Consider the following 22,228-nt stretch of genomic DNA (forward strand, 5'->3'; position numbering starts at 1 on the left):
CCCTATACAATTCCCACGTTCTCAACTTCAATGTCTCTATACATTTTTAAACATTCACATTCCCCGCTTTTATCATTCCATGATAACACTTAGGATCATTCTAGGAGTTTCGCATTCATCCGTTCACAGTCTATTTCCTGAATCATATTGTTGTTGTGTCGAGTAGTTCTTTAGTTCGTTGGATCATAACTTGGGAGCCCTTGACCACAAGAGGGTTTGCTAACCTTGCCATCATTACTTTACAACAAAGGTTAAGGCAACCAACAATTAGATAGGATCTCTTGGTACCAGGAGTGGAACATTCACAGTAGGTACAGCTTAAACCCCACACTCGCATACCAGAGATTGAAATGTATAGAATAAAATGCACACTCACATATCATAAACTGACAGTTACAGAAAAAAAGAACACACTCACATACCAGAGACTGACGGGTACAGAATAGTAACCCACACTCATATAGCAGATACTGACAGGTACAGATTACACCCTACACTCATATATCAGAAACTGACAGGTACAGATTAAAATACCCACTCGCATATTAGAATCTGATATGTACAGATTACACCCCACACTCACATACCAGACACTGACAGGTACAGGATAAAACCTACGCTCACACATCAGATACCGACAGGTACAGATTAAACCCACACACATATGGCAGAAACCGACAGTTGCAGAATAGAAACCCACACTCACATACCAGAAACTGACAGTTCCAGATTAACCCCACAGGCATACATCAGAAACTGACAGGTACAGAATAAAGCCCACAGTCATATACCAGAAATTGACAGGTACAGATTAAAGACCACACTCACATACCAGAAACTGATACGTGTAGATTAAACCTCACATTCACATACCAAAAACTGACAGTTAGATATTAAACCCACATTTATATAGCAGAACCAAGAGGAACCCCAGAATAAAATCCACACTCACAAAGCAGCTGACAGGTGCAGATTAACCCCACAGCCATACCAGAGACTAACAGGTACAGAATATTTATTCATCGGCAGTCCCTCGGAATCGAAGAAGACTTGCTTCCACTCTAAAAATGTGTCCTTAGGTGACTGAACAATACAATACGAGAACCACAGTCCCTGTCACAGGTGGGACAGATAGTCATTGTGGGAAAGGATGGATGGGACTGGTTTGCCGCACGCTCTTTCCGCTGCCTGTGCTTGATTTCTGCATGCTCTCGGCAATGAGACTCGAGGTGCTCCACTTAGGGCCGTCTTTGGCCAGGGACTCCCAGGTGTCAGTGGGGATGTTGCACTTTATCAGGGAGGCTTTGAGGGTGTCCTTGTAACGTTCCCTTTGCTCGCCTTTGGCTCGTTTGCCATGAAGACGTTCTGAGTAGAGCGCTTGCTTTGGGAATCTTGTGTCTGGCATGCGAGCAATGTGGCCTGCCCAGCGGAGCTGATAAAGTGTGATCAGTGCTTCAATGCTGGGGATAGCCCGGTCAAGGACATTAACGTTGGTGAGTCTGTCCTCCCAGGGGACATGCAGGATCTTGTGGAGACATAGTTGGTGATATTTCTCCAGCGACTTGAGGTGTCTACTGTACATGGTCCATGTCCCTGAGCCATACAGGAGGGCGGGTATTACTACAGCCCTGTCGACCATGAGCTTTGTGGCAGATTTGAGGGCCTGGTCTTTGAACACTTCTTCAGACGGCCGAAGGCTGCACGGGTGCACTGGAGGCGGTGTTGAATCTCATCGTCTTCTCTTGTTGATATGGCTTCCAAGGTATGGGAAATGGTCCATGTTGTCCAGGGTCGTGCCGTGGATCTTGATGACTGAGGGGCAGTGCTGTGCGGTGAGGACAGGTTGGTGGAGGACCTTTGTCTTACGGATGTTTAGTGTAAGGCCCATGCTTTCGTACTCCTCAGTGAATACGTCGACTATGTCCTGGAGTTCAGCCTCTGTATGTATGCAGATGCAGGCGTTGTCTGCGTACTGTAGCTTGATGACAGAGGTTGGGGTGATCTTAGATTTGCATGCCAGACACAGAATTCCACAGATTCACAACCCTCTGGGAGAAGGAATTTCTTCTCCCAGAGGGTTGTGAATCTGTGGAATTCTCTGCCCAAGGAAGCAGTTGAGGCTAGCTCATTGAATGTATTCAAATCACAGATAGATAGATTTTTAAACAATAAGGGAATTAAGGGTTACGGGGAGCGGGCGGGTAAGTGGAGCTGAGTCCACGGTCAGATCAGCCATGATCTTGTTGAATGGCGGAGCAGGCTCGAGGGGCTAGATGGCCTACTCCTGTTCCTAATTCTTATGTTCTTATGTTGGACCTGGCCTGGAGTCGACGAAGGTTGAACAGGTTCCCACTGGTTCTGTAGTTTAGTTCCACTCTAGTGGTAAGCTTGTTGACTGTTAGGTGGAGCATGGCAGCGAGAAAGATTGAGAAGAGGGTTGGGCTGAAATCGCAGCCCTGTTTGACCCCAGTTTGGACATGGATTGGCTCTGTAATGGATCCGTTGGTAAGGATCACGGCCTGCATCTCGTCGTGGGGCAGACGGAGGATGGTGACTAACTTTTGGGGGCATCTGAAACAAAGGAGGACGCTCCATAGACCCTCGTGGTTGATAGTGTCAAAGGTCTTTGTAAGGTCGAAGAAGGCCATGTGCAAGGTACAGAATAAACACCACACTCACATACTAGAGAGTGACAGGTACCGATTAAAATTCACAATCACATAACCGAAACTGAGGGGTACAGAATAACCCCCACAATCATATACCAGTAACTGACGGGTACAGATTAAACGCCACACTCATATACCAGAGATAGACAGGTACAGAATAAAATATACACTCACATACCAGAATCTGACACCATCAGTTCCCGGGAGATTTAGACCGCCGTGCGCCTGCTGCTGCTCAGGGAGCTGGCCAAGCACGCCGTGTCGGAAGGGACAAAGGCGGTGACCAAGTAAAACTCCACACTGTCCTGACAGAACAAACCCCAAACACAGCGGCTCTTTTAAGAGCCACCACAACCTCTCTGAAAGAGCTGCACAAGCGCATCACCCTTTAGACTCAATTTACTGTAATTATTTCCTGAACATGTGTGTTTGAGAACCTTTGCAGTTCCAGCTGTGGATTTAGTTTTGATTTCTCATAAGCAGCTTCACTGTCCGGTTCGTCGTTAGGCCGCTGTTGATATTCAAGCTACAAACACGGTTCCTTGTCGCTCGTTCCCATTTACAGCGCCTGTCGAGGAATTAGGAGCTTGTTTAGGGGATGAGACTCACATTTCAGTCACCTCATTCTCTCGCAAGCCCTTTTCGAGTTTATTTTTCAATTCCTGTTGTGGGCCAATCCGTTTATTAATCCGGGACTCCCCGCAGTGTAAAAACCGAGAATGGGAGTTCGTACAGAGACCAGAACGGGAGCACTGTGAACACTCTGTCCCTCTTCCCTTTTCAGAGAAGGACTTCCAGTTCTGGTCTCACTTCCCCCTGTGCGGAGGATCGATCCATGATCTGTGATTCCCAACTTTTACACAGTTTGAGCTGGAATGTATCCCGTTACAGAGTCAGTGGGGATTGATTGCCGTCCGTTACAGACAGATTGACAGTGAACGCGAATTTAATCCTGATTGTAACAGTCTGGAATTTATAAGGGAAATATGGAATAAAATAAAAGGAAGTAAAACCTGTTTGTAAACTTTTGGCTAATGGTGAATTTATTAACATAATCCGCACTTAAAAAAATTATTGGCGGTGCTTTTGAAATTAAAAATCGTTCGAGGTCTGACTGTTGACAGGAATTTCCGCCCTCGTTTCATTGGTGGTCTCAACAGACAATGGGTAAGGCGAGAGATTAACATTCAGTGGTGATTTGAGTAAAGAATCACCATGACTGGATGAGGAGGCAAAGGACTGGGTAAAGGCAGAGTCAAGCGAATCTCGGGCCTGATCTACGAGAAGACCCGCGTGATACTGAAGGTTTTCCTGGAGAATGTGATCCGGGATGCGGTCACCTACACTGAGCACGCCAAGCACAAGACGGTCACTGCCATGGATGTGGTCTACGCTCTGAAACAGCAGGGCCGCACTCTCTATGGGTTCGGCGGCTGAACAACGTGACCTTTCCCCCAAGCACAACACAAAGGCTCTTCTCAGAGCCACCCACCGCCTCACAGAGAGAGCAGTGACCCGGGGAACGGGGCCGAGATAGTTGATTTACATTTTGTTCTGCAAAGATATGTTTTTTGCCAAGATCTATATTGTGGTGTTAGGTGTTTTAAATCAGCATATACTCATAGTTTTCGAATCATAGACATTTACGGGGTATTCCAGATGAAGGTAATACTGAAACAACTAATGTAGTTAGAACATAAGAACATAAAAACAGAAGAAATAGGAGCAGTGTAGGCCATACGGCCCCTCGAGCCTGCTCCGCCATTTAATACGATCATGGACTCAGATCTACTTCCCTGCCCCATAAACCCTTATTCCCTTATCGTTTAAGAAACTATGTTTCTGTCTTAAATTTATTCAATGTCCCAGCTTCCACAGCTCTCTGAGGCAGCGAATTCCACAGATTCACAACCCTCAGAGAAGAAATTTCTCCTCATCTTAGTTTTAAATGGGCGGCCTCTTATTCTAAGATTAAGCCCTCTAGTTCTAGTCTCCCCTAGCAGTGGGAACATCCTCTCTGCGTTCACCTTGTCAAGCCCCCTCATAATCTTATATGTTTCGGTAAGATCACCTCTCAATCTTCTGAATTCCAATGAGTCGAGGCCCAACCTACTCAACCTTTCCTCATAAGTCAACTCCCTCATTCCGGAATCAACCTTGTGAACTTCTCTGAACTGCCTCCAAAGCAAGTATATCCTTTTGTAAATATGGAAACCAAAACTGCATGCAGTATTCCAGGTGTGGCCTCACCAATACCCTGTACAACTGTAGCAAGACTTCCCTGCTTTTATACTCCATCCCATTTGCAATAAAGGCCAAGATTCCATTGGCCTTCCTGATCACTTGCTCTACCTGCATACTGACTTTTTGTGTTTCATGCACAAGTACCCCCAGGTCCCGCTGTACTGCAGCACTTTGCAATCTTTCGCCATTGAAATAATAACTTGCTCTTTGATTTTTTTCTGCCAAAGTGCATGACCTCACACTTTCCAATATTATACTCCATCTGCCAAATTCTTGCTCACTCATTTAGCATGTCTATGTCCTTTTGCAGAATGTTTGTGTCCTCACACATTGCTTTTCCTCCCATCTATGTATCGTCAGCAAACTTGGCTGTGTTACACTCAGTCCCTTCTTCCAAGTCGTTAATATAGATCATAAATAGTTGGGGTCCCAGCACTGATCCCTGTGGCATCCCATTGGGTACTGATTGCCAACGTGAGAATGAACCATTTATCCCGACTCTCTGGTTTCTGTTCGTTTGCCAATCCTCTATCCATGCTAATATATTACCCCCAACCCCATGAACTTTTATCTTGTGCAGTAAGTAACCTTTTATATGGCACCTTGTCAAATGCCTTCTGGAAGTCCAAATACACCACATCCACTGCTTCCCGTTTATCCACACAGTTCGTTACATCCTCAAAGAATTCCAGCAAATTTGTCAAACATGACTTCCCCTTCATAAATTCGTGCTGTTTCATCCATGTTACAGCAGTGGCAGATAAGAAAGGTGTTGAATTAAACGATGGGAAGAAGGCAGCATCAGGGCGGAAAGACAGTGAGGGCCCCTTGCCCTCAAAGAAGGACTCCCAAATCCTGATCAGAAGTGACCCTCAGGCAATCTCGGTTACAAACCGGTCAATGTCTCGAACATGTAAAAATCTAGATCGACAAACACAGCAGCGAGTTTGCTGTTCAGATATATATACAGGAAAAAACGTGAAGCTCATAAGTCCGGCCGTCATTAACCATTTTTACTTGAGAGCAGAACAGAAACATAAAGAACAGAGTACAAATCGGGAGGGAATGCAATTGATGACCTCATTCAAGAATTTGAGATTGTGGCGAGCAATAAATCTGATTGGATGTTTAAAGAGACCAATCAGAGAGATACAGAACAATGTCAAATTGACAACGCAGCCAATGAGCCAATCACAGTCATTGCCTTCACCAATCCCTCATTAGCATAGGGCTGTGTGCGGGCTGTGGGGCTGCCTATATAATGCTCGCCTGGAGCAGAATTTCCTTCATATCTGTGCCTGACTGAACAAGACGATGCCTGAGGAAAAGAAACCAGCTTCGAAAAAGGGTGCCAAGAAAGTTATCAAGAAAACACTACCAAAGGGCGGCAAGAAGCGCCGAAAGTCGAGGAAGGAGAGTTACTCCATCTACATCTACAAAGTGATGAAACAGGTTCACCCCGACACCGGCATCTCCTCCAAGGCCATGGGCATCATGAACTCGTTTGTGAACGATATTTTCGAGCGCATCGCGGGTGAGGCTTCCCGCCTGGCCCATTACAACAAGCGATCCACCATTAGCTCCCGGGAGATCCAGACCGCCGTGCGCCTGCTGCTGCCCGGAGAGCTGGCCAAGCACGCCGTGTCGGAAGGGACAAAGGCGGTGACCAAATATACCAGCTCCAAGTAAAACTCCACGTTGTCCTGACAGCAAACCCCAAACACAACGGCTCTTTTAAGAGCCACCCACAACATCATTGAAAGAGCTGCACAAACACATCACCCTTTAGACTCAATTTACTGTAATTATTTCCCGAACAAGTGTGTGTGAGAACCTTTGCAGTTCCAGCTGTAGATTTAGTTCTGAATACTCATAAGCAGCTTCACTGACGTTCGACCTTGGCGTCGCTGGAATTTCCTGCAGAGTCAACTACAAACACGTCCCTGGTCGCTTTCCCTTTGTTCTCAGACCCGTTCATTCACAGCGCCTGCCGACGAATTTATTTTGGGGGGCGGGGAAACTCTGATTTCAGTCACATTCTCACTCAAGCCCTTTTCACGTTTTGTTTTATTCCGTTGCGCTCAGTCCGTTTATTAACCCGAGACTCCCCGCAGTGTAACAACCCAGAATGGGAGTTCTTAGAGACTAGAACAGGGGCAGTTTGAACACTCTGTCCCTCTTCTCTTTTTGCAGAAGGGCTCTCAGTTCTGGTCTCACTCCCACAGCAGCTCCTGTGAAAAGAAGTTCACTTTTACAAAGATGGAGCTGGAATGTGTCCCGTTACAGAATCAGTGGGGACTGAGTCCCGCCCGTTACAGACAGTTTGAAACTGAAGCCGAATTTAATCCTGATTGTTACAGGCCAGAACTTGCAAGGGAAACATGGAATAAGACAAAAGGAAACAAATTGTATAGAAATATATGACTAATGGTGAAGTTACTAACATAATCCGCAATTTTAACAATTATTGGCGGGATTTTTGAATTTTAAAAATCGTTAGATTCTGACTGTTGGGAACCAGTAATTTCCGCCCTCCTTTCATTGGTGGACTAAACAGGCTGTGATTGGTCATCGGAAACGGCTAATGAAATCCACGACAGAGTGACCAATCACAAGTTCGCTCCCTGCATCCCTCCAGAAGCTATAAGAAGGGCAGATATGGGAGGAGTTTCTCATTCCTTGTCTGAACCTGCGGATTGTGGAAATGTCTGGAAGAGGAAAAACCGGCGGTAAAGCTCGGGCCAAGGCCAAGTCTCGCTCCTCCCGGGCCGGACTGCAGTTCCCTGTGGGCCGTGTTCACAGGCTCCTGCGAAAGGGGAACTACGCTCAACGTGTGGGTGCCGGAGCCCCGGTCTACATGGCTGCTGTGCTCGAGTATCTGACCGCTGAAATCTTGGAGCTGGCTGGCAACGCGGCCCGCGATAACAAGAAGACCCGCATCATCCCCAGACACCTGCAGCTGGCCATCCGCAACGACGAGGAGCTCAACAAGTTGCTGGGAAAGGTGACCATCGCTCAGGGTGGGGTGCTGCCTAATATCCAGGCTGTGCTGCTGCCCAAGAAAACCACCACTTCGTCCAAGAGCAAGTAAAGCGGACAAGATTTAATCTAATAACCCAAAGGCTCTTTTCAGAGCCACCCACAGTATCTGTGAAAGGGCTGCTTACTGTATTATTGGAGACCTTCAGTTCTGGTACCGATAAATTGGCCTGTTTCAGACCTGTATGCAGGAGTTTTCAGTTTCTGGTATCTGCATTACGGTTTTCTGCTCACGCAAACTGTTCTAGTTAGCAGCTAATAATTAAACTACAGTTGTTAGAGACTCAAAACTTGTATAAATACCGCAACCGGTTCCTTAAATATTCTCTAGTTTATCAATGATAGCTGTATGAAGAGAGTCGGCGGTTATTAAAAGGGCCTAGTTTAATTCTGGTCTGGTTTGAGAGTTTGAATGCTGGCTCTGTTCCCGGGAGATCCGGCCGTTCCCGGGCTGTGTCTTTCTCTCCTTAGCCGACCAGTTTCGACCTACACTGAGCAGCCACGCGCAAGACGGTCACTGCCATGGATGTGGTGTACGCTCTGAAACGGCAGGGCCGCACTTTTTATGGATTCAACACGACCCTCTCCCCCAAGCACAAAGCAAAGGCTCTTCTCAATGCCACCCACCGTCTCACAGGGAGGGGGGCGGAGGGAGATATCGTTGATTTATATTTTGTTCTGTATAGATAGATATTTTCGCCAAGGTCCCTATGTTTTAAATCAGCATATGCACGATGGATGGTATATCCTTTTAGTTTCAGAATTCTAGACATTTATCATCGAAGCTTCCAGCACGGAAGGAGGCCACTTCGGCCCATCGTGTCCGTGCCGGCCAACAAAAGGTAATCCAGCCTAAACCCACTTTCCAGCTCTAGGTCCGTAACCCTGCAGGTTACGGCACTTCAAGTGCACATCCAAGTAGTTTTAAATGTGGTGAGTGTTTCTGCCTCGACCACCCATTCAGGCAGTGAGTTCCAGACCCCCAGCCTCTGCGTGAAGAAATTTTCCCTCTAAACCTTTTGCCAATTAATTTAAATTTATGTCCCCTGTGCTAAGGGAAATAGGCTGTTTACGGCACAACTTTTTTGGGGAAAACATAATAAATTAATCCAAGTGCCCCCCGATCTGGGGGACACTTCAAACACTTTTCACGTGCCCTTTTTTTTTTGGTTATTTTTGTGGGGTTCTTTTGGGGCAGAAAAACCATAATTTACAAGTGCCCCCTATAAAAGGGAAGGGGGACACTAAAACCCAGCAATTAAAACAAATTAAACTTTAAAACATATAAAATCATATTAAAATTTGGTGCCGGGGGTGACACTACACTCCAGTCCCTCCGGCGCCCACCTCTCGCGGAAGGCCGTGAGTGTACCGGTGGACACCGCGTGCTCCATCTCTAGGACACCCTGGCCCGGATGTAAGCACGGAAGAGAAGCAGGCAGTCAGGCTGAACGACCCCCTCGACCACCCGCTGCCTGGACTGGCTGATGGCACCCTTGGCCGTGCCCAGGAGCAGTCCTACAAGGAGGCCTTCGGACCTACCCGCTCCCCTCCGCACAGCGTCCCAGGAATGTGGGACTGAAGTGCAGCCAGAAATTGAGGAGCAGCCCCTTTAAATAATGGAACAGGGGGTGCAACCTCGTACATTCACTAAAAACGTGGAACACGGACTCTTCCAGACCGCAGAAATTGCAGGTGGCCTGGGAGCCCGTGAACCAACTTAAACATTTATTGCATGGGACTGCTCCGTGTACCACCTTCCAGGCCAAGTCCCCAATAAATAATGGGAGGACTCCCGCATAGAGTGCATTCCATCGGGGATCCCCGCCTCCTCCAGACGGCAAGATGGTATGCCATGGCGTGTCCGGACGGCAGACGAGGATGGCAAGGTTGAGAGTGTGCAGGAGCAGCCCGTACAGGAAACCCCTGCATGCAGAACTGAAAGGCACGGAGGGGATTCCCCCGAGGCGCCGGCTCCCGAGGGAGGTTCCGCGGTTTGGCGCCGATGAGGAATTCTGTCCGGACGGGGGTCAGTTCGGATGGGATCTCCTCACGTGCTTGAGCCTCCTCGACAAACCTAATGGAGTCAGGGCCCAGAGCTGTTTTTAGCGACTCAATGGCATCGGCCATGCGGCAGACGTCGGCCGAATTTAGGTGCCATGCCAGCATGTCTGGCGTCATCCAGCCTACTCCTCCATCATCGAGCAGGTCCCTGACCCTGGTCACCTCGCCAGCCGCAACCCTCTCGTTCGACTGCCACATAAAACCTCGGTCGTGGAGGTACGGATTCCCGAGCAGCGGCTCCTGCAGGACAGCTGCCACTCCAGCCGGTGGAGAGCTGCGCTTGGTGGAGACTTTGTTCCAGACCCTGATGAGTTCCTGGTAAAAGACAGGCAGCTCCTGGACGGCGGTCCTGATGCCCCCCAAGCTCACAAACAGGAGCTGCATGTCATAGTTGAGGCTGTGCTGCTGGCAGAAGAAATACGTCGCCAGCGCACGCCACCTAGGAGGGGGCTCAATGTAAAGGTATCTCTGCAGGGTCTGAAGATGGAAAGTCGCTAGCTGGGTGCTGATGCACACCAACAACTGACCGCCCTCCCTAAGCGGGAGACTCAAGACCGCTGCAGAGACCCAGTGCTTCCTGTTGTTCCAGAAGAAGTCCACCAGCTTCTTCTGTATATTGGTGACAAACGCAGGGGGAGGGGTCAAAGTGGCCAGCCGGTACCACAGCATAGTGGCCACCAGCTGGTTTATGACTAGCACTCGACCCCTGTAGGACAGCACTCCGAGCAGTCCTGTCCATCGCCCGAGGCGAATGGTGACCTTGGCCTCCAGCTCTTGCCAATTTGCCGGCCAGGCTTCCTCGTCGGGGCTAAGGTAGACTCCCAGATAGAGGAGATGGTCGTGCTCCAGGCAAAAGGCCTGAACTCCTCCGGCAGGGAGTCCACTCACCACTGACCCACCAGGAGTCCGGAACATTTATCCCAGTTGATACTGACAGAAGATGCGGCCGAGTAAATCTCCTGGCACTCACGCATTCTCCACAGGTCAACGGGATCCTCTACCGTGAGGAGCACGTCATCGGCATAAGCTGAGAGGACGACCTCCATGCCCAGCCCTTGCAGAGCCAGTCCCATCAACCTCGTCCGCAGGAGGCACAGGAAAGGCTCCACTCAGATGGCATATAACTGGCTGGACAATGGGGCATCACTGGTGCACCCCTCTCCTAAAGCGAAGGGGCGCCGTCAAGGACCCATTAACCTTAATCAGGCACTCTGCGGTGGTGTATAAAAGTCGGATCCGGGCGACGAAATGCGTCCCGAACCCGAAAGCGCGCAGAGTTCCGAACAGATAGTCGTGATCCACCCTGTCGAACGCCTTCTCTTGGTCGAGAGATAGGAAGGCGACCGACAGACCAGCCTTCTGGGAGTGATGGATGAGGTCCCGGACCAGATGGATGTTATCGTGGATTGTCCGGCCCGGGACCGTGTAGGACTTGTCGGGGTGGATCATGTGGTCCAGCACAGTGCCAAGGCGAGCAGACATCACCCTGCCAAAGATTTTGTAGTCCGTGCTGAGGAGGGAGACTGAGCACCAGTTCTTAAGTAGGCGGAGATCGCCCTTCTTAGGCAGCAGGACGATGACTCCCCTGCACCAAGAGAGGGGCATCTCCCCGGTCGCCAGACTTTCCCCCAGGACCCGCGCGTGGTCACCCCCCAGGATGTCCCAGAATTCCCTGTGGAACTCCATGGTCAGCCCATCCAGCCCTGGGGCTTTTCCCCTCGAGGGCCGGTCGAGGGCGCTGGTCAGCTCCGCCAGGCTTAGCGGAGCTTCCAGATTTTCGGTGCCCTCCGGGCCGTCCTTCGGCAGGTCCTCCCACAAAACTCTACGCACTTCCTCGCTGGACGGCTCCGGAGAGAACAGAGCCCCGTAATATCCTCGGGCCCTGTTGCTGACGCCCTCCGGATCCGAGACGAGAGAGCCGTCGTCGGCCAACAGCGTCAAGAGCTGCTTACGGACACCCTGTCTTTTTTCCAGCGAGTGGAAGAAGGGGGAGCCACGGTTTAGATCCCGCTGGAACCGGATCCGCGACCTCACGAACGCGCCTCGGGACCCGACGAACTGCTGGTCCTTCAGCACGGCCTTCTACGCTTCGTACAGCATCCGCAGGGCCGGTGCCTCGACGACTTGACTGAGACGGGATTCCAGGTCGAGCACCTCTTTTTCTAGGTGCCCGACCCTGGCCGCCCGCACCTTGGTCGACCCCCTCGCGTACTCTTGGCAGAAGACACGGACGTGAGCCTTGCCCACGTCCCACCATAACCTCAAGGAGGGGAAGTCCCCCTGCTTCCTTCTCCAGTCGGCCCAGAAATGACGGAACAAGTCCTGGAACCGCTCGTCCTCCAGCAGCTGGTTGTTAAAATGCCAGTACGTGGATCCCGTCCTCACGTGGAGCGAAGCGAGCTCCGCCCACACCAGGTGGTGGTCCGAACACGGCGCCGGCCGCATGGAGGCCGCCGGAACACAGGAAACGTATGCCCGAGACACGTAAAGGTGATCAATTCTGCACCATCCTCTTCCAGGCCTCACCCAAGTAAAGGCGCTGGAGTCGGGATGGAGATTTCGACAGACGTCCACCAAGTCGAAGGACCCGACCAGGTCCCTCAACTTCTCGATCACTGTCATGCTCTGCGGGGCACCGGAGTGGTCCCTCGCCTCGAGGGTGCAGTTGAAAGCCCCTCCGAGGACAATGCAGTTGCCGATGTCGACGGAGCCAAGAAGAGCAGACACTTCTTCGAAGAAGCGCGTTTGCTGCGGGCCGGGCTGAGGGGCGTACACATTCACGAGATGGAGCGGCACGTCCCCCAGGTGAACCGTAATGTGCAGCAAGCGGCCTGGCATGGGCACCTCGACTCCCAAGATCTCCGGCTGAAAATGCGGGGTCAGCAAGATGGCCACCCCACAAGAAGTGGCAGTGTGGTGACTCATGCGGACCTCTCCTTGCCATTCCAGGAGCAACGTGGCTTCGTCTCCCGGAATGGTGTGGGTTCCTTGCAGGAAGCACACCGCGTATTTCCCCTCCCGCAGGAGCGAAAAATTGTTAAATCTACGGCGTGCCTCTCTGCCGCCATTGATGTTGAGCCTGGTTATGGTTATCTTCATGACAAAAGCATAGTGCAACCTCTACTTAACCTATTGTGGGGGGTGGAGTGGAGTCGTTTGTTGACCTCCACTCCCTCAGCAGCCCAGCGAGGAACGTTTTGAGTTGGCGCAGCTCAAGGCTTTGCGCCTTTGATAAGGGCCCACCCGCAGCCATGGTTTTAGCAGCAGCACAGACGGACCTGATGAGGAGCGCCGGCTCGGACCATTTTTCTAGGGCCAGATGGGCTCAGTTGCGGCGACCCTGGCTCTGGACCATAAAGTCCCGGAGCTCCTTTACAGGAATGAGGCGGGACTCAGCAGCGGGCACGAGGAGATCCACCACCTCACTGGCGATGGACTCCAGATCTTCTCCCGCACCCTCCACCGAGTCCCCATCCCCCTCCGGGAGGTCGCCGCCAGCAGCCGGTCTGTCGACAAACGGCCTGGCTGCTCCATCCGGCCCTGGCTCTGCCCCGATCCCACCCCCAGGATCATCGGCAGAGGAGTCCCCACTGGGCTCTTTTAATTGTGGTGCTGGGTCAGGAAGCGGCAGCGGAAGGGGTTCCCCCTCCGCCCCAGGCACCGGGGAACATGGAGAGACCTGGTCGAAGAACTGCTCCAGGTCCTCCAAGTCCCCCAGCTCCAAAGTTTGGGGCGAGGGTTGGTGTTCTTCCCCCTTCCCGCCGCCACCCCCCCAGCCCAGTGTGTGTAGGTTCTTTAAAATTATTAAAATTTTATTTATCTGCCGGATCGAGCAGATCCCGGGAGATGTTGTATATTGACTCGGTGGGCTCAGGTTCGGCCTTTTCAGCCCCGCCCGCCTCAGTCCCCGGGACGCCCGACCCGGCGGCGACATATTCCTCCGCCGGCCCCACGCCCCCCACAACAGGCAGATCTTCCTCGCCATCCCTGGGAGGCAGAGGCTGGGCAGCGTCGACTGTCTGACCCTCCCCGGGGACAGATTCCCCCCTGCCGACGGCGCGGTTTGGGGGCGCTGGTGGAGGACACGGGACATGTGGCGGGCACCAACTCCTCCATGGAGGGATATTGTTCCCCCTCCGCCTCATTGGAGCGGTGCCTCCTTTTTTGTCTGAGGGGGTGGCGTGGATGCAGGGAGACCTCCATGACTGCCGAGGCCACCCGCTCCACTCCCCCCTTTTGTTTTTCTTGCCCGCGCCCAAGCCCCTCTGTGCTATTGGTCGAGGGCTTGGGCACGGGCTCAGGGCACCCCGCGCTCGCCGGTGACAGAGGTAGGCCGGGCGCGGTGATGGGGCTGTCCGGTGCTCTGAGGGGACCCGCCTCGAGGTATTTCACCTTCCTCCATGCCTTCCTTCCACCCGGACACTCTCCCTCCCCACCGCCGGAGGCCATGAAGACAAAGGCCTCTGACGATGTCCGCGCATCCACGCGGATGCTACTAGGGGGAGGGGTGATGGCGGCGCCAGCCTTGGCCGCCTTTGGTGTTTTGGCGGCCTTGGAGGCGGGGCAGTTCTTCCAAACGTGCCCTACCTCCCTACAGGCATGGCACCGTACGCCGTCCAACGTCCAAAAGACGCGGTAGGCAGTCCCCTCATGCACCACTTTGAAGGTGCCCATTGTCATCTCCTCCCGCGCCAGGCGGACAAAAAGCTGGCGGCGGAAGGAGAACACGTGATGCAGGCTGGTCTCCCTGAGGCCGAGCGGTATCGGGTTAATCCCCGACCTTACCTCCCCGAGTTGATGTAGGTGGAGGAGCGGGAACAAAGGGCGGGACATTCGAAAGAATGACCCTCTGCGTGGTGGCCTCGAGAGGGTCCACCGGCAGGAACGTCCCGCCCACCGTGAGCCCCTTTTCAAGGGCCAGGGACACCGCCTGCTCCGACCCCAGGAAGAACACAGCCTTCCCGGACATCTTGGAGGCCACGACAATGGCCGAGGGGCCGACTACCCCAGCCATCGCCCGCACGCACTCCTTGATGCTCATAGTGGGGTGAGTGTAGCTCTTGACCCCATGTTTTTTAGTTATTAATCAAAATGGTGGCAGGGCAGCAGGAGGCCGCAGTGGCTGTGGAAGCTGCCTGCGCGTAAGTCTTAACTGGCCCTGCCACCAACGTGGATGGTGTCGCCATCATGGGGTCCCTTTAAGGGTTACACTCACCCCAAAGTCACAGGCCTTAATGGTCTTAATAGGCCTCGTTAAATGTGGGAGCAGAGGGAGCACTTAATGAGGCACACTTCTCCCCTAGTTAACGATTGGGGAGGGGCCTTGCTCCCTCTGCTCAGTTGTCTTGATTTATTAATTAGGAGGAAAGAGCTCACGGGGAGAGAGGGGAGAGAAAGAGAGAGTGACAGAGAGAGAGAGAGAGAGGGTGTGGGGTGGGAAAGAGGGAAGCTGTGAGGGCAGGTCTCCCCTTACAGTGCTGGCTGGGGTGCACTCCCCAGGTGGCAAAATAACACAGTCTTATTAGGTGGTCTTCGGGGGGGGGGGGTTCTGCTTCGACCACCCATTCAGGCAGTGAGTTCCAGACCCCCACTCTCTGCGTGAAGAAATTTCCCCTCTAAACCTGCCAATTACTTTAAATTTATGTCCCCTGTGCGAAGGGAAATAGGCCGTTTACGGCACAGAAGCTATGGCATATTCCAGTGAAGGTAATACTGAAACAACTAATATAGTTACAGCAGTGACAGATAAGAAAGGTGTTGAATTAAACGGTGGGAGGAAGGCAGCATCAGGGCGGAAGGACAGTGAGGATCTTTTGCCCTCATAGAAGGACTCCCAAGTCCTGACCAGAAGTGACCCTCAGGCAATCTCGGTTACAAACCGGTCAATGTCTGTCGAACATGTAGATATCTCGATCGATAAAGAACAGAGTATGGCTCGGGAGGGGATGTAACTGATGACCTAATTCAAGAATTTGAGATTGTGGCGAGCGGTAAATCTGATTGGTCTCTTTAAATATCCAATCAGAGAATTACAGAACAATGGAAATTGACAACGCAGCGAATGAACCAATCACAATCGTTGCCTTCACCCATCCCTCATTAGCATAGGGCTGTGGGCGGAGTGTGGGGCTGCCGATATAATACGAGCTCCGAGCTGAGTTTACGTCATGTCTGGGTCGGATTGAACAAGACGATGCCTGAAGAGAAGAAATCAGTTACTGCCAAGAAAGGCGCCAAGAAAGTGATCAAGAAAACACCACCGAAGGGCGGCAAGAGGCGCAGAAAGTCGAGGAAGGAGAGTTACTCCATCTACATCTACAAAGTGATGAAGCAGGTTCATCCCGACACCGGTATCTCCTCCAAGGCCATGGGCATCATGAACTCGTTTGTGAACGATATTTTCGAGCGCATCGCGGGTGAGGCTTCCCGGCTGGCCCATTACAACAAGCGCTGCACCATCAGCTCCCGGGAGATTCAGACCGCCGTGCGCCTGCTGCTGCCCGGAGAGCTGGCCAAGCACGCCGTGTCGGAAGGGACAAAGGCGGTGACCAAGTACACCAGCTCCAAGTAAAACTCCACGCTGTTCTGACGAAACAAACCCCAAACACAACGGCTCTTTTAAGAGCCACCCACAACCTCTCTGAAAGAGCTGCACAATCGCGTCATCCTTTAATTTCAATTTACTGTACTTATTTCCTGAGCAAGTGTTTTTGACAACATTTAAAGATCCAGGGTAGATTTAGATACGAATTTTCAGATGATCGGTTTTACTGTCCGGTTCAGCCTTAGCTTCGTTGATGAAGTTCCCTCCCAGTAAAATATAAACACTCCCTGGTCGCCTGCCGACGAATTATGGACTTGTTTTAGACTTTACTCACCTCATTCTCTCTCAAGCCCTTTTCAAAAAAAAAATCTAGTTAGTCAACCCGCTTATTACCCGGGGCCTGCGTGTGCAACAACTCAGAATGGGAGTTCTTACAGAGACCAGAACTTTGCAGTTTGAACACTCTGTCCCTCTTCTCTTTTCACAGAAGGACTTCCAGTTCTGGTCTCACTCCCGCCTGTGCGGAGGATCGAGCCATGATCTGTGATTCCCAAATTGTACAAAGAATGAGCTGGAATGTGTCCCGTAACAGAATGTTTGAAAGTGAACCCTAATTTAATCCTGATTGTTACATTCTGGAATTTGGAAGGCAATATGGAATAAAATGTGTTTGGAAATCTTTGGCTAATGATGAATTTATTAACATAACCGCATTGTAAAAATTATTGGCGGGGTTTTTGAAATTGAAGATTCGTTGGAAGTCGAACAATAATTTTCGCCCTCTTTTCAGTGGCAGGCTAAGCAGATGGTGATTGGTCATCGGAAAAGACCAATGAAATGCACCGCAGAGCGACCAATCACAAGTTCACTCCCTGTATCCCTCCAGAATATATAAGAAGAGCAGATGAGGGAGGAGTTTCGCATTCTTTTTCTGAACCTGTGGATTGTGGAAATGTCTGGAAGAGGAAAAACCGGCGGTAAAGCTCGGGCCAAGGCCAAGGCTCGTTCCTTCCGGGCCGGACTGCAGTTCCCTGTGAAAGGGGAACTACGCTGAGCGTGTGGGTGCCGGAGCCCCGGTCTACATGGCTGCTGTGCTCGAGTATCTGACCGCTGAAATCCTGGAGTTGGCCGGCAACGCGGCCCGCGACAACAAGAAGACCCGCATCATCCCCAGACACCTGCAGCTGGCCATCCGCAACGACGAGGAGCTCAATAAGCTGCTCGGAAAGGTGACCATCGCTCAGGGCGGGGTGCTGCCGAATATCCAGGCTGTGCTGCTGCCCACGAAAACCACCACTTCGTCCAAGACCAAGTAAAGTGGACAAGATTTAATCTAATAACCCAAAGGCTCTTTTCAGAGCCACCCACAGTATCTGTGAAAGGGCTGCTTACTGACTTAATGGAGTCAGAGCCCTTGAATTCATGTACCGATAGATTGGCTTATTTCAGACCTGTAAACATAGAAAATAGGTGCAGGAGTAAGCCATTCGGCCCTTCGAGCCTGCACCACCATTCAATAAGATCATGGCTGATCTTTCACCTCAGTACCCCTTTCCTGCTTTCTTGGGATTGAAGGCCGATAAATCCCCAGGGCCTGATGGACTGCATCCCAGAGTACTTAAGGAGGTGGCCTTCGAAATAGTGGATGGATTGACAGTCATTTTCCAACATTCCATTGACTCTGGATCAGTTCCTATGGAGTGGAGGGTAGCCAATGTAACCCCACTTTTTAAAAAAGGAGGGAGAGAGAAAACAGGGAATTATAGACCGGTCAGCCTGACATCGGTAGTGGGTAAAATGATGGAATCAATTATTAAGGATGTCATAGCAGTGCATTTGGAAAGAGGTAATATGATAGGTCCAAGTCAGCATGGATTTGTGAAAGGGAAATCATGCTTGACAAATCTTCTGGAATTTTTTGAGGATGTTTCCAGTAGAGTGGACAAGGGAGAACCAGTTGATGTGGTATATTTGGACTTTCAGAAGGCTTTCGACAAGGTCCCACACAAGAGATTAATGTGCAAAGTTAAAGCACGTGGGATTGGGGGTAGTGTGCTGACATGGATTGAGAACTGGTTGTCAGACAGGAAGCAAAGAGTAGGAGTAAATGGGGACTTTTCAGAATGGCAGGCAGTGACTAGTGGGGTACTGCAACGTTCTGTGCTGGGGCCCCAGCTGTTTACACTGTACATTAATGATTTAGACGAGGGGATTAAATGTAGTATCTCCAAATTTGAGGATGACACTAAGTTGGGTGGCAGTGTGAGCTGCAAGGAGGATTCTATGAGGCTGCAGAGCGACTTGGATAGGTTAGGTGAGTGGGCAAATGCATGGCAGATGAAGTATAATGTGGATAAATGTGAGGTTATCCACTTTGGTGGTAAAAACAGAGAGACAGACTATTATCTGAATGGTGACAGATTAGGAAAAGGGGAGGTGCAAAGAGACCTGGGTGTCATGGTACATCAGTCATTGAAGGTTGGCATGCAGGTACAGCAGGCGGTTAAGAAAGCAAATGGCATGTTGGCCTTCGTAGCGAGGGGATTTGAGTACAGAGGCAGGGAGGTGTTGCTACAATTGTACAGGGCCTTGGTGAGGCCACACCTGGAGTATTGTGTACAGTTTTGGTCTCCTAACCTGAGGAAGGACATTCTTGCTATTGAGGGAGTGCAGTGAAGGTTCACCAGACTGATTCCCGGGATGGTGGGACTGACCTATCAAGAAAGACTGGATCAACTGGGCTTGTATTCACTGGAGTTCAGAAGAATGAGAGGGGACCTCATAGAAACGTTTAAAATTCTGACGGGGTTAGACCGGTTAGATGCAGGAAGAATGTTCCCAATGTTGGGGAAGTCCACAACCAGGGGACACAGTCTAAGGATAAGGGGTAAGCCATTTAGGACCGAGATGAGGAGGAATTTCTTCACCCAGAGAGTGGTGAACCTGTCGAATTCTCTACCACAGAAAGTTGTTGAGGCCAATTCACTAAATATATTCAAAAAGGAGTAAGATGAAGTCCTTACTACTAGGGGAATCAAGGGGTATGGTGAGAAAGCAGGAATGGGGTACTGAAGTTGCATGTTCAGCCATGAACTCATTGAATGGCGGTGCAGGCTAGAAGGGCCGAATGGCCTACTCCTGCACCTATTTTCTATGTTTCCACACCCCTTGATCTCTTTAGCCATAAGGGCCACATCGAACTCCCTCTTGAATATATCTAACGAACTGGCATCAACAACTCTGCCGTAGGGAATTCCACAGGTTAATAACTCTTGAGTGAAGAAGTTTCTCCTCATCTCAGTCCCAAATGGCTTACCCCTTATCCGTATGGGGGAGTTTTCAGTTCCCGTTCTCTGCATTACGGTTCTCTGCTCACACATACACTCTTCCAGTTAACAGCGAATAACTGAACGACAGTTGTCACTCGACAATTGTATAAATACCGCCACCGGTTCCTTAAATATTCTTTAGTCTGTCTGTGAAAACTAGAGAGTTGGCGGTGATGAATTAATATAGTAATCAAAGGGCCTAGTTTAATTCTGGTCTGGTTTGAGATAATTTGAATGCTGCTTCTGTTCCCGGGCTGTATATTTCTCTGCTAAGCCGGTCAGTTTAGACCGCACTGCATCAGCTAGCGATGTACACACACAGGACCCGGGTCAATTGCAGTGCTTCCCAGATCTACCTGTCCCCATTCTCCGGTATCACCGAATGGGGAAATCTGTGCTCTGCCCCGGGGAACTCGGGGTCAGAGCGACGCAAAGCCGATGTCAGTTTCTGAAAATATTAAAGGGCTCATTAGTTAATATTAGTCAATAACTCCCATGTGAACGGAGCTGGTATATGAACACACGATCAGTAATCAGTCCCACATCCTCTGCCCGTCCCTACAGTGGGTTAATGAACAACACGAAGCTCTGGTTATAGGAGATCGCAGCTCTTTCCTTTGCTGATTTGGTGGCTCTGAAAAGAGCCGTTGTTGCACTTGGTGCCGAGGCAGGGGGAGCCTAGGCCCGCTCCCCGCGGATGCGGCGGGCAAGCTGGATGTCTTTGGGCATGATGGTGACTCGCTTGGCGTGAATGGCGCACAGGTTGGTGTCCTCAAAGAGCCCCACCAGGTAAGCCTCGCTGGCCTCCTGCAGGGCCATGACGGCCGAGCTCTGGAAGCGCAGGTCGGTCTTGAAGTCCTGAGCGATCTCCCGCACCAGGCGCTGGAAGGGCAGTTTGCGGATCAGCAGCTCGGTGGATTTCTGGTAGCGGCGGATCTCCCTCAGAGCCACGGTGCCGGGTCTGTAGCGATGAGGCTTCTTCACTCCGCCCGTGGCCGGAGCGCTCTTCCGGGCCGCTTTGGTGGCCAGCTGTTTGCGAGGAGCTTTCCCTCCGGTAGATTTGCGCGCTGTCTGCTTGGTCCTGGCCATTATCTAAACGGATCTCAACACAATCTGGGACACACGGACTGTTAATGCGGAGACTCCTCTGGGGCCTCCTTTTAAAGTGTGTGAGGGTCCGCCCCGGGGCTGTGATTGGCTGCAGCCCGACCGCCAATCAAGTTTGAACCAAGCACTGAGAGTGAAAATGAAGTACAGGGATTACTGGCCCCTGATTGGCTGAACTGAAACTGACAGTTGGTCAATTTCAAAAAGCCCGCCAATTTCAGAATATCAACCAACAGAGAGTAAATAAACTCTAATTTCCCGCCAGCAATTTAAGAATCCCGCTCTTTATAACGGCGATTGTGCCCCATTATAAGTCACCAATCCCACTCTCTGCAACATTCCGGTTTGAATTCTGTACCATTCCCTGATCGGTCTGTACCGGGCGGGAATAAATCCCCAGTCACTGCTTCCTGTAAACACAAATTCCCGCATTGATCCCGCCAGAGTCCCATTTAACCGAATCTCAGAAACCTCACAACATGACAGGAATTATCTGTGAGGGGAGACTGTAATGTTTGGGTAAAGGGGACGGTATATCCCGCCCGGTGGTAATTGTGACTGTTAGCCTAAGTTTCTGATCTCTCATATTTACAATAGTTGTAAAATATTTAATAATTCCCATATTCCTACAGCGACTACACTCCAAAAGTACTTCATTGCTGTTGAGACATTCGGTGGTCGTGAAAGGCGCTATATAAATCCAAATATTTATTTCCATGAATTAAACAGCCGAAACCATTTCCCAACCAAATTGTACGCGCTCCAATCCCCAGGTCGCTGCTCTCTCTGTGAGTCGGTGGGTGGCTCTTAGAAGAGCCTTTGTGTTGTGTTTGGGGGAAAGGGTCGCGTTATTCAGCCGCCGAATCCATAGTGTGCGGCCCTGCCGTTTCAGAGCGTACACCACATCCATGGCAGTGACCGTCTTGCGCTTGGCGTGCTCAGTGTAGGTGACCGCATCCCTGATCACATTCTCCAGGAAAACCTTTTAACACCCCGCGGGTCTCCTCGTAGATCAGGCCTGAGATCCGCTTGACACCGCCACGGCGAGCCAGGCGGCGGATGGCTGGTTTGGTGATGCCCTGGATGTTATCACGGAGCACTTTACGGTGCCGTTTGGCTCCGCCTTTACCCAGTCCTTTGCCTCCTTTATCTCGACCAGACACAATGATTCTTCACTTAAACAGCCGCTGAATAAGACGGAGCTCCTCCCGGCTCTTTTTTTAGAGCCGGAG

The 22,228-nt window shown here is 51.0% G+C and overlaps 3 protein-coding genes across 3 annotated transcripts in view; 2 read left to right on the forward strand and 1 right to left on the reverse strand.

Moving 5' to 3' along the window:
• LOC139273676 (zinc finger protein 271-like) overlaps positions 1-22,228 on the forward strand; it is an 83,047-nt gene that overhangs the window by 36,946 nt on the left and 23,873 nt on the right. The window lies entirely within an intron of this gene.
• Positions 7,618-8,004, forward strand: LOC139273654 (histone H2A type 2-A-like). Its single transcript, XM_070890691.1, has one exon. It carries the CDS (start codon positions 7,618-7,620, stop codon positions 8,002-8,004), a length of 387 nt encoding a protein of 128 aa, XP_070746792.1.
• On the reverse strand, positions 20,568-20,978 carry LOC139272880 (histone H3). Its single transcript, XM_070888985.1, has one exon. It carries the CDS (start codon positions 20,976-20,978, stop codon positions 20,568-20,570), a length of 411 nt encoding a protein of 136 aa, XP_070745086.1.

The sequence above is a fragment of the Pristiophorus japonicus genome, chromosome 9 (genome assembly GCF_044704955.1).
Source record: "Pristiophorus japonicus isolate sPriJap1 chromosome 9, sPriJap1.hap1, whole genome shotgun sequence".
Classification (NCBI taxonomy): Eukaryota; Metazoa; Chordata; class Chondrichthyes; family Pristiophoridae; genus Pristiophorus; species Pristiophorus japonicus.

Coding starts and splice junctions, on each gene's coding strand:
- LOC139272880 (XM_070888985.1), bottom strand. CDS start 20,978: ATGGCCAGGACCAAGCAGACAGCGCGCAAATCTACCGGAGGGAAAGCT.
- LOC139273654 (XM_070890691.1), top strand. CDS start 7,618: ATGTCTGGAAGAGGAAAAACCGGCGGTAAAGCTCGGGCCAAGGCCAAG.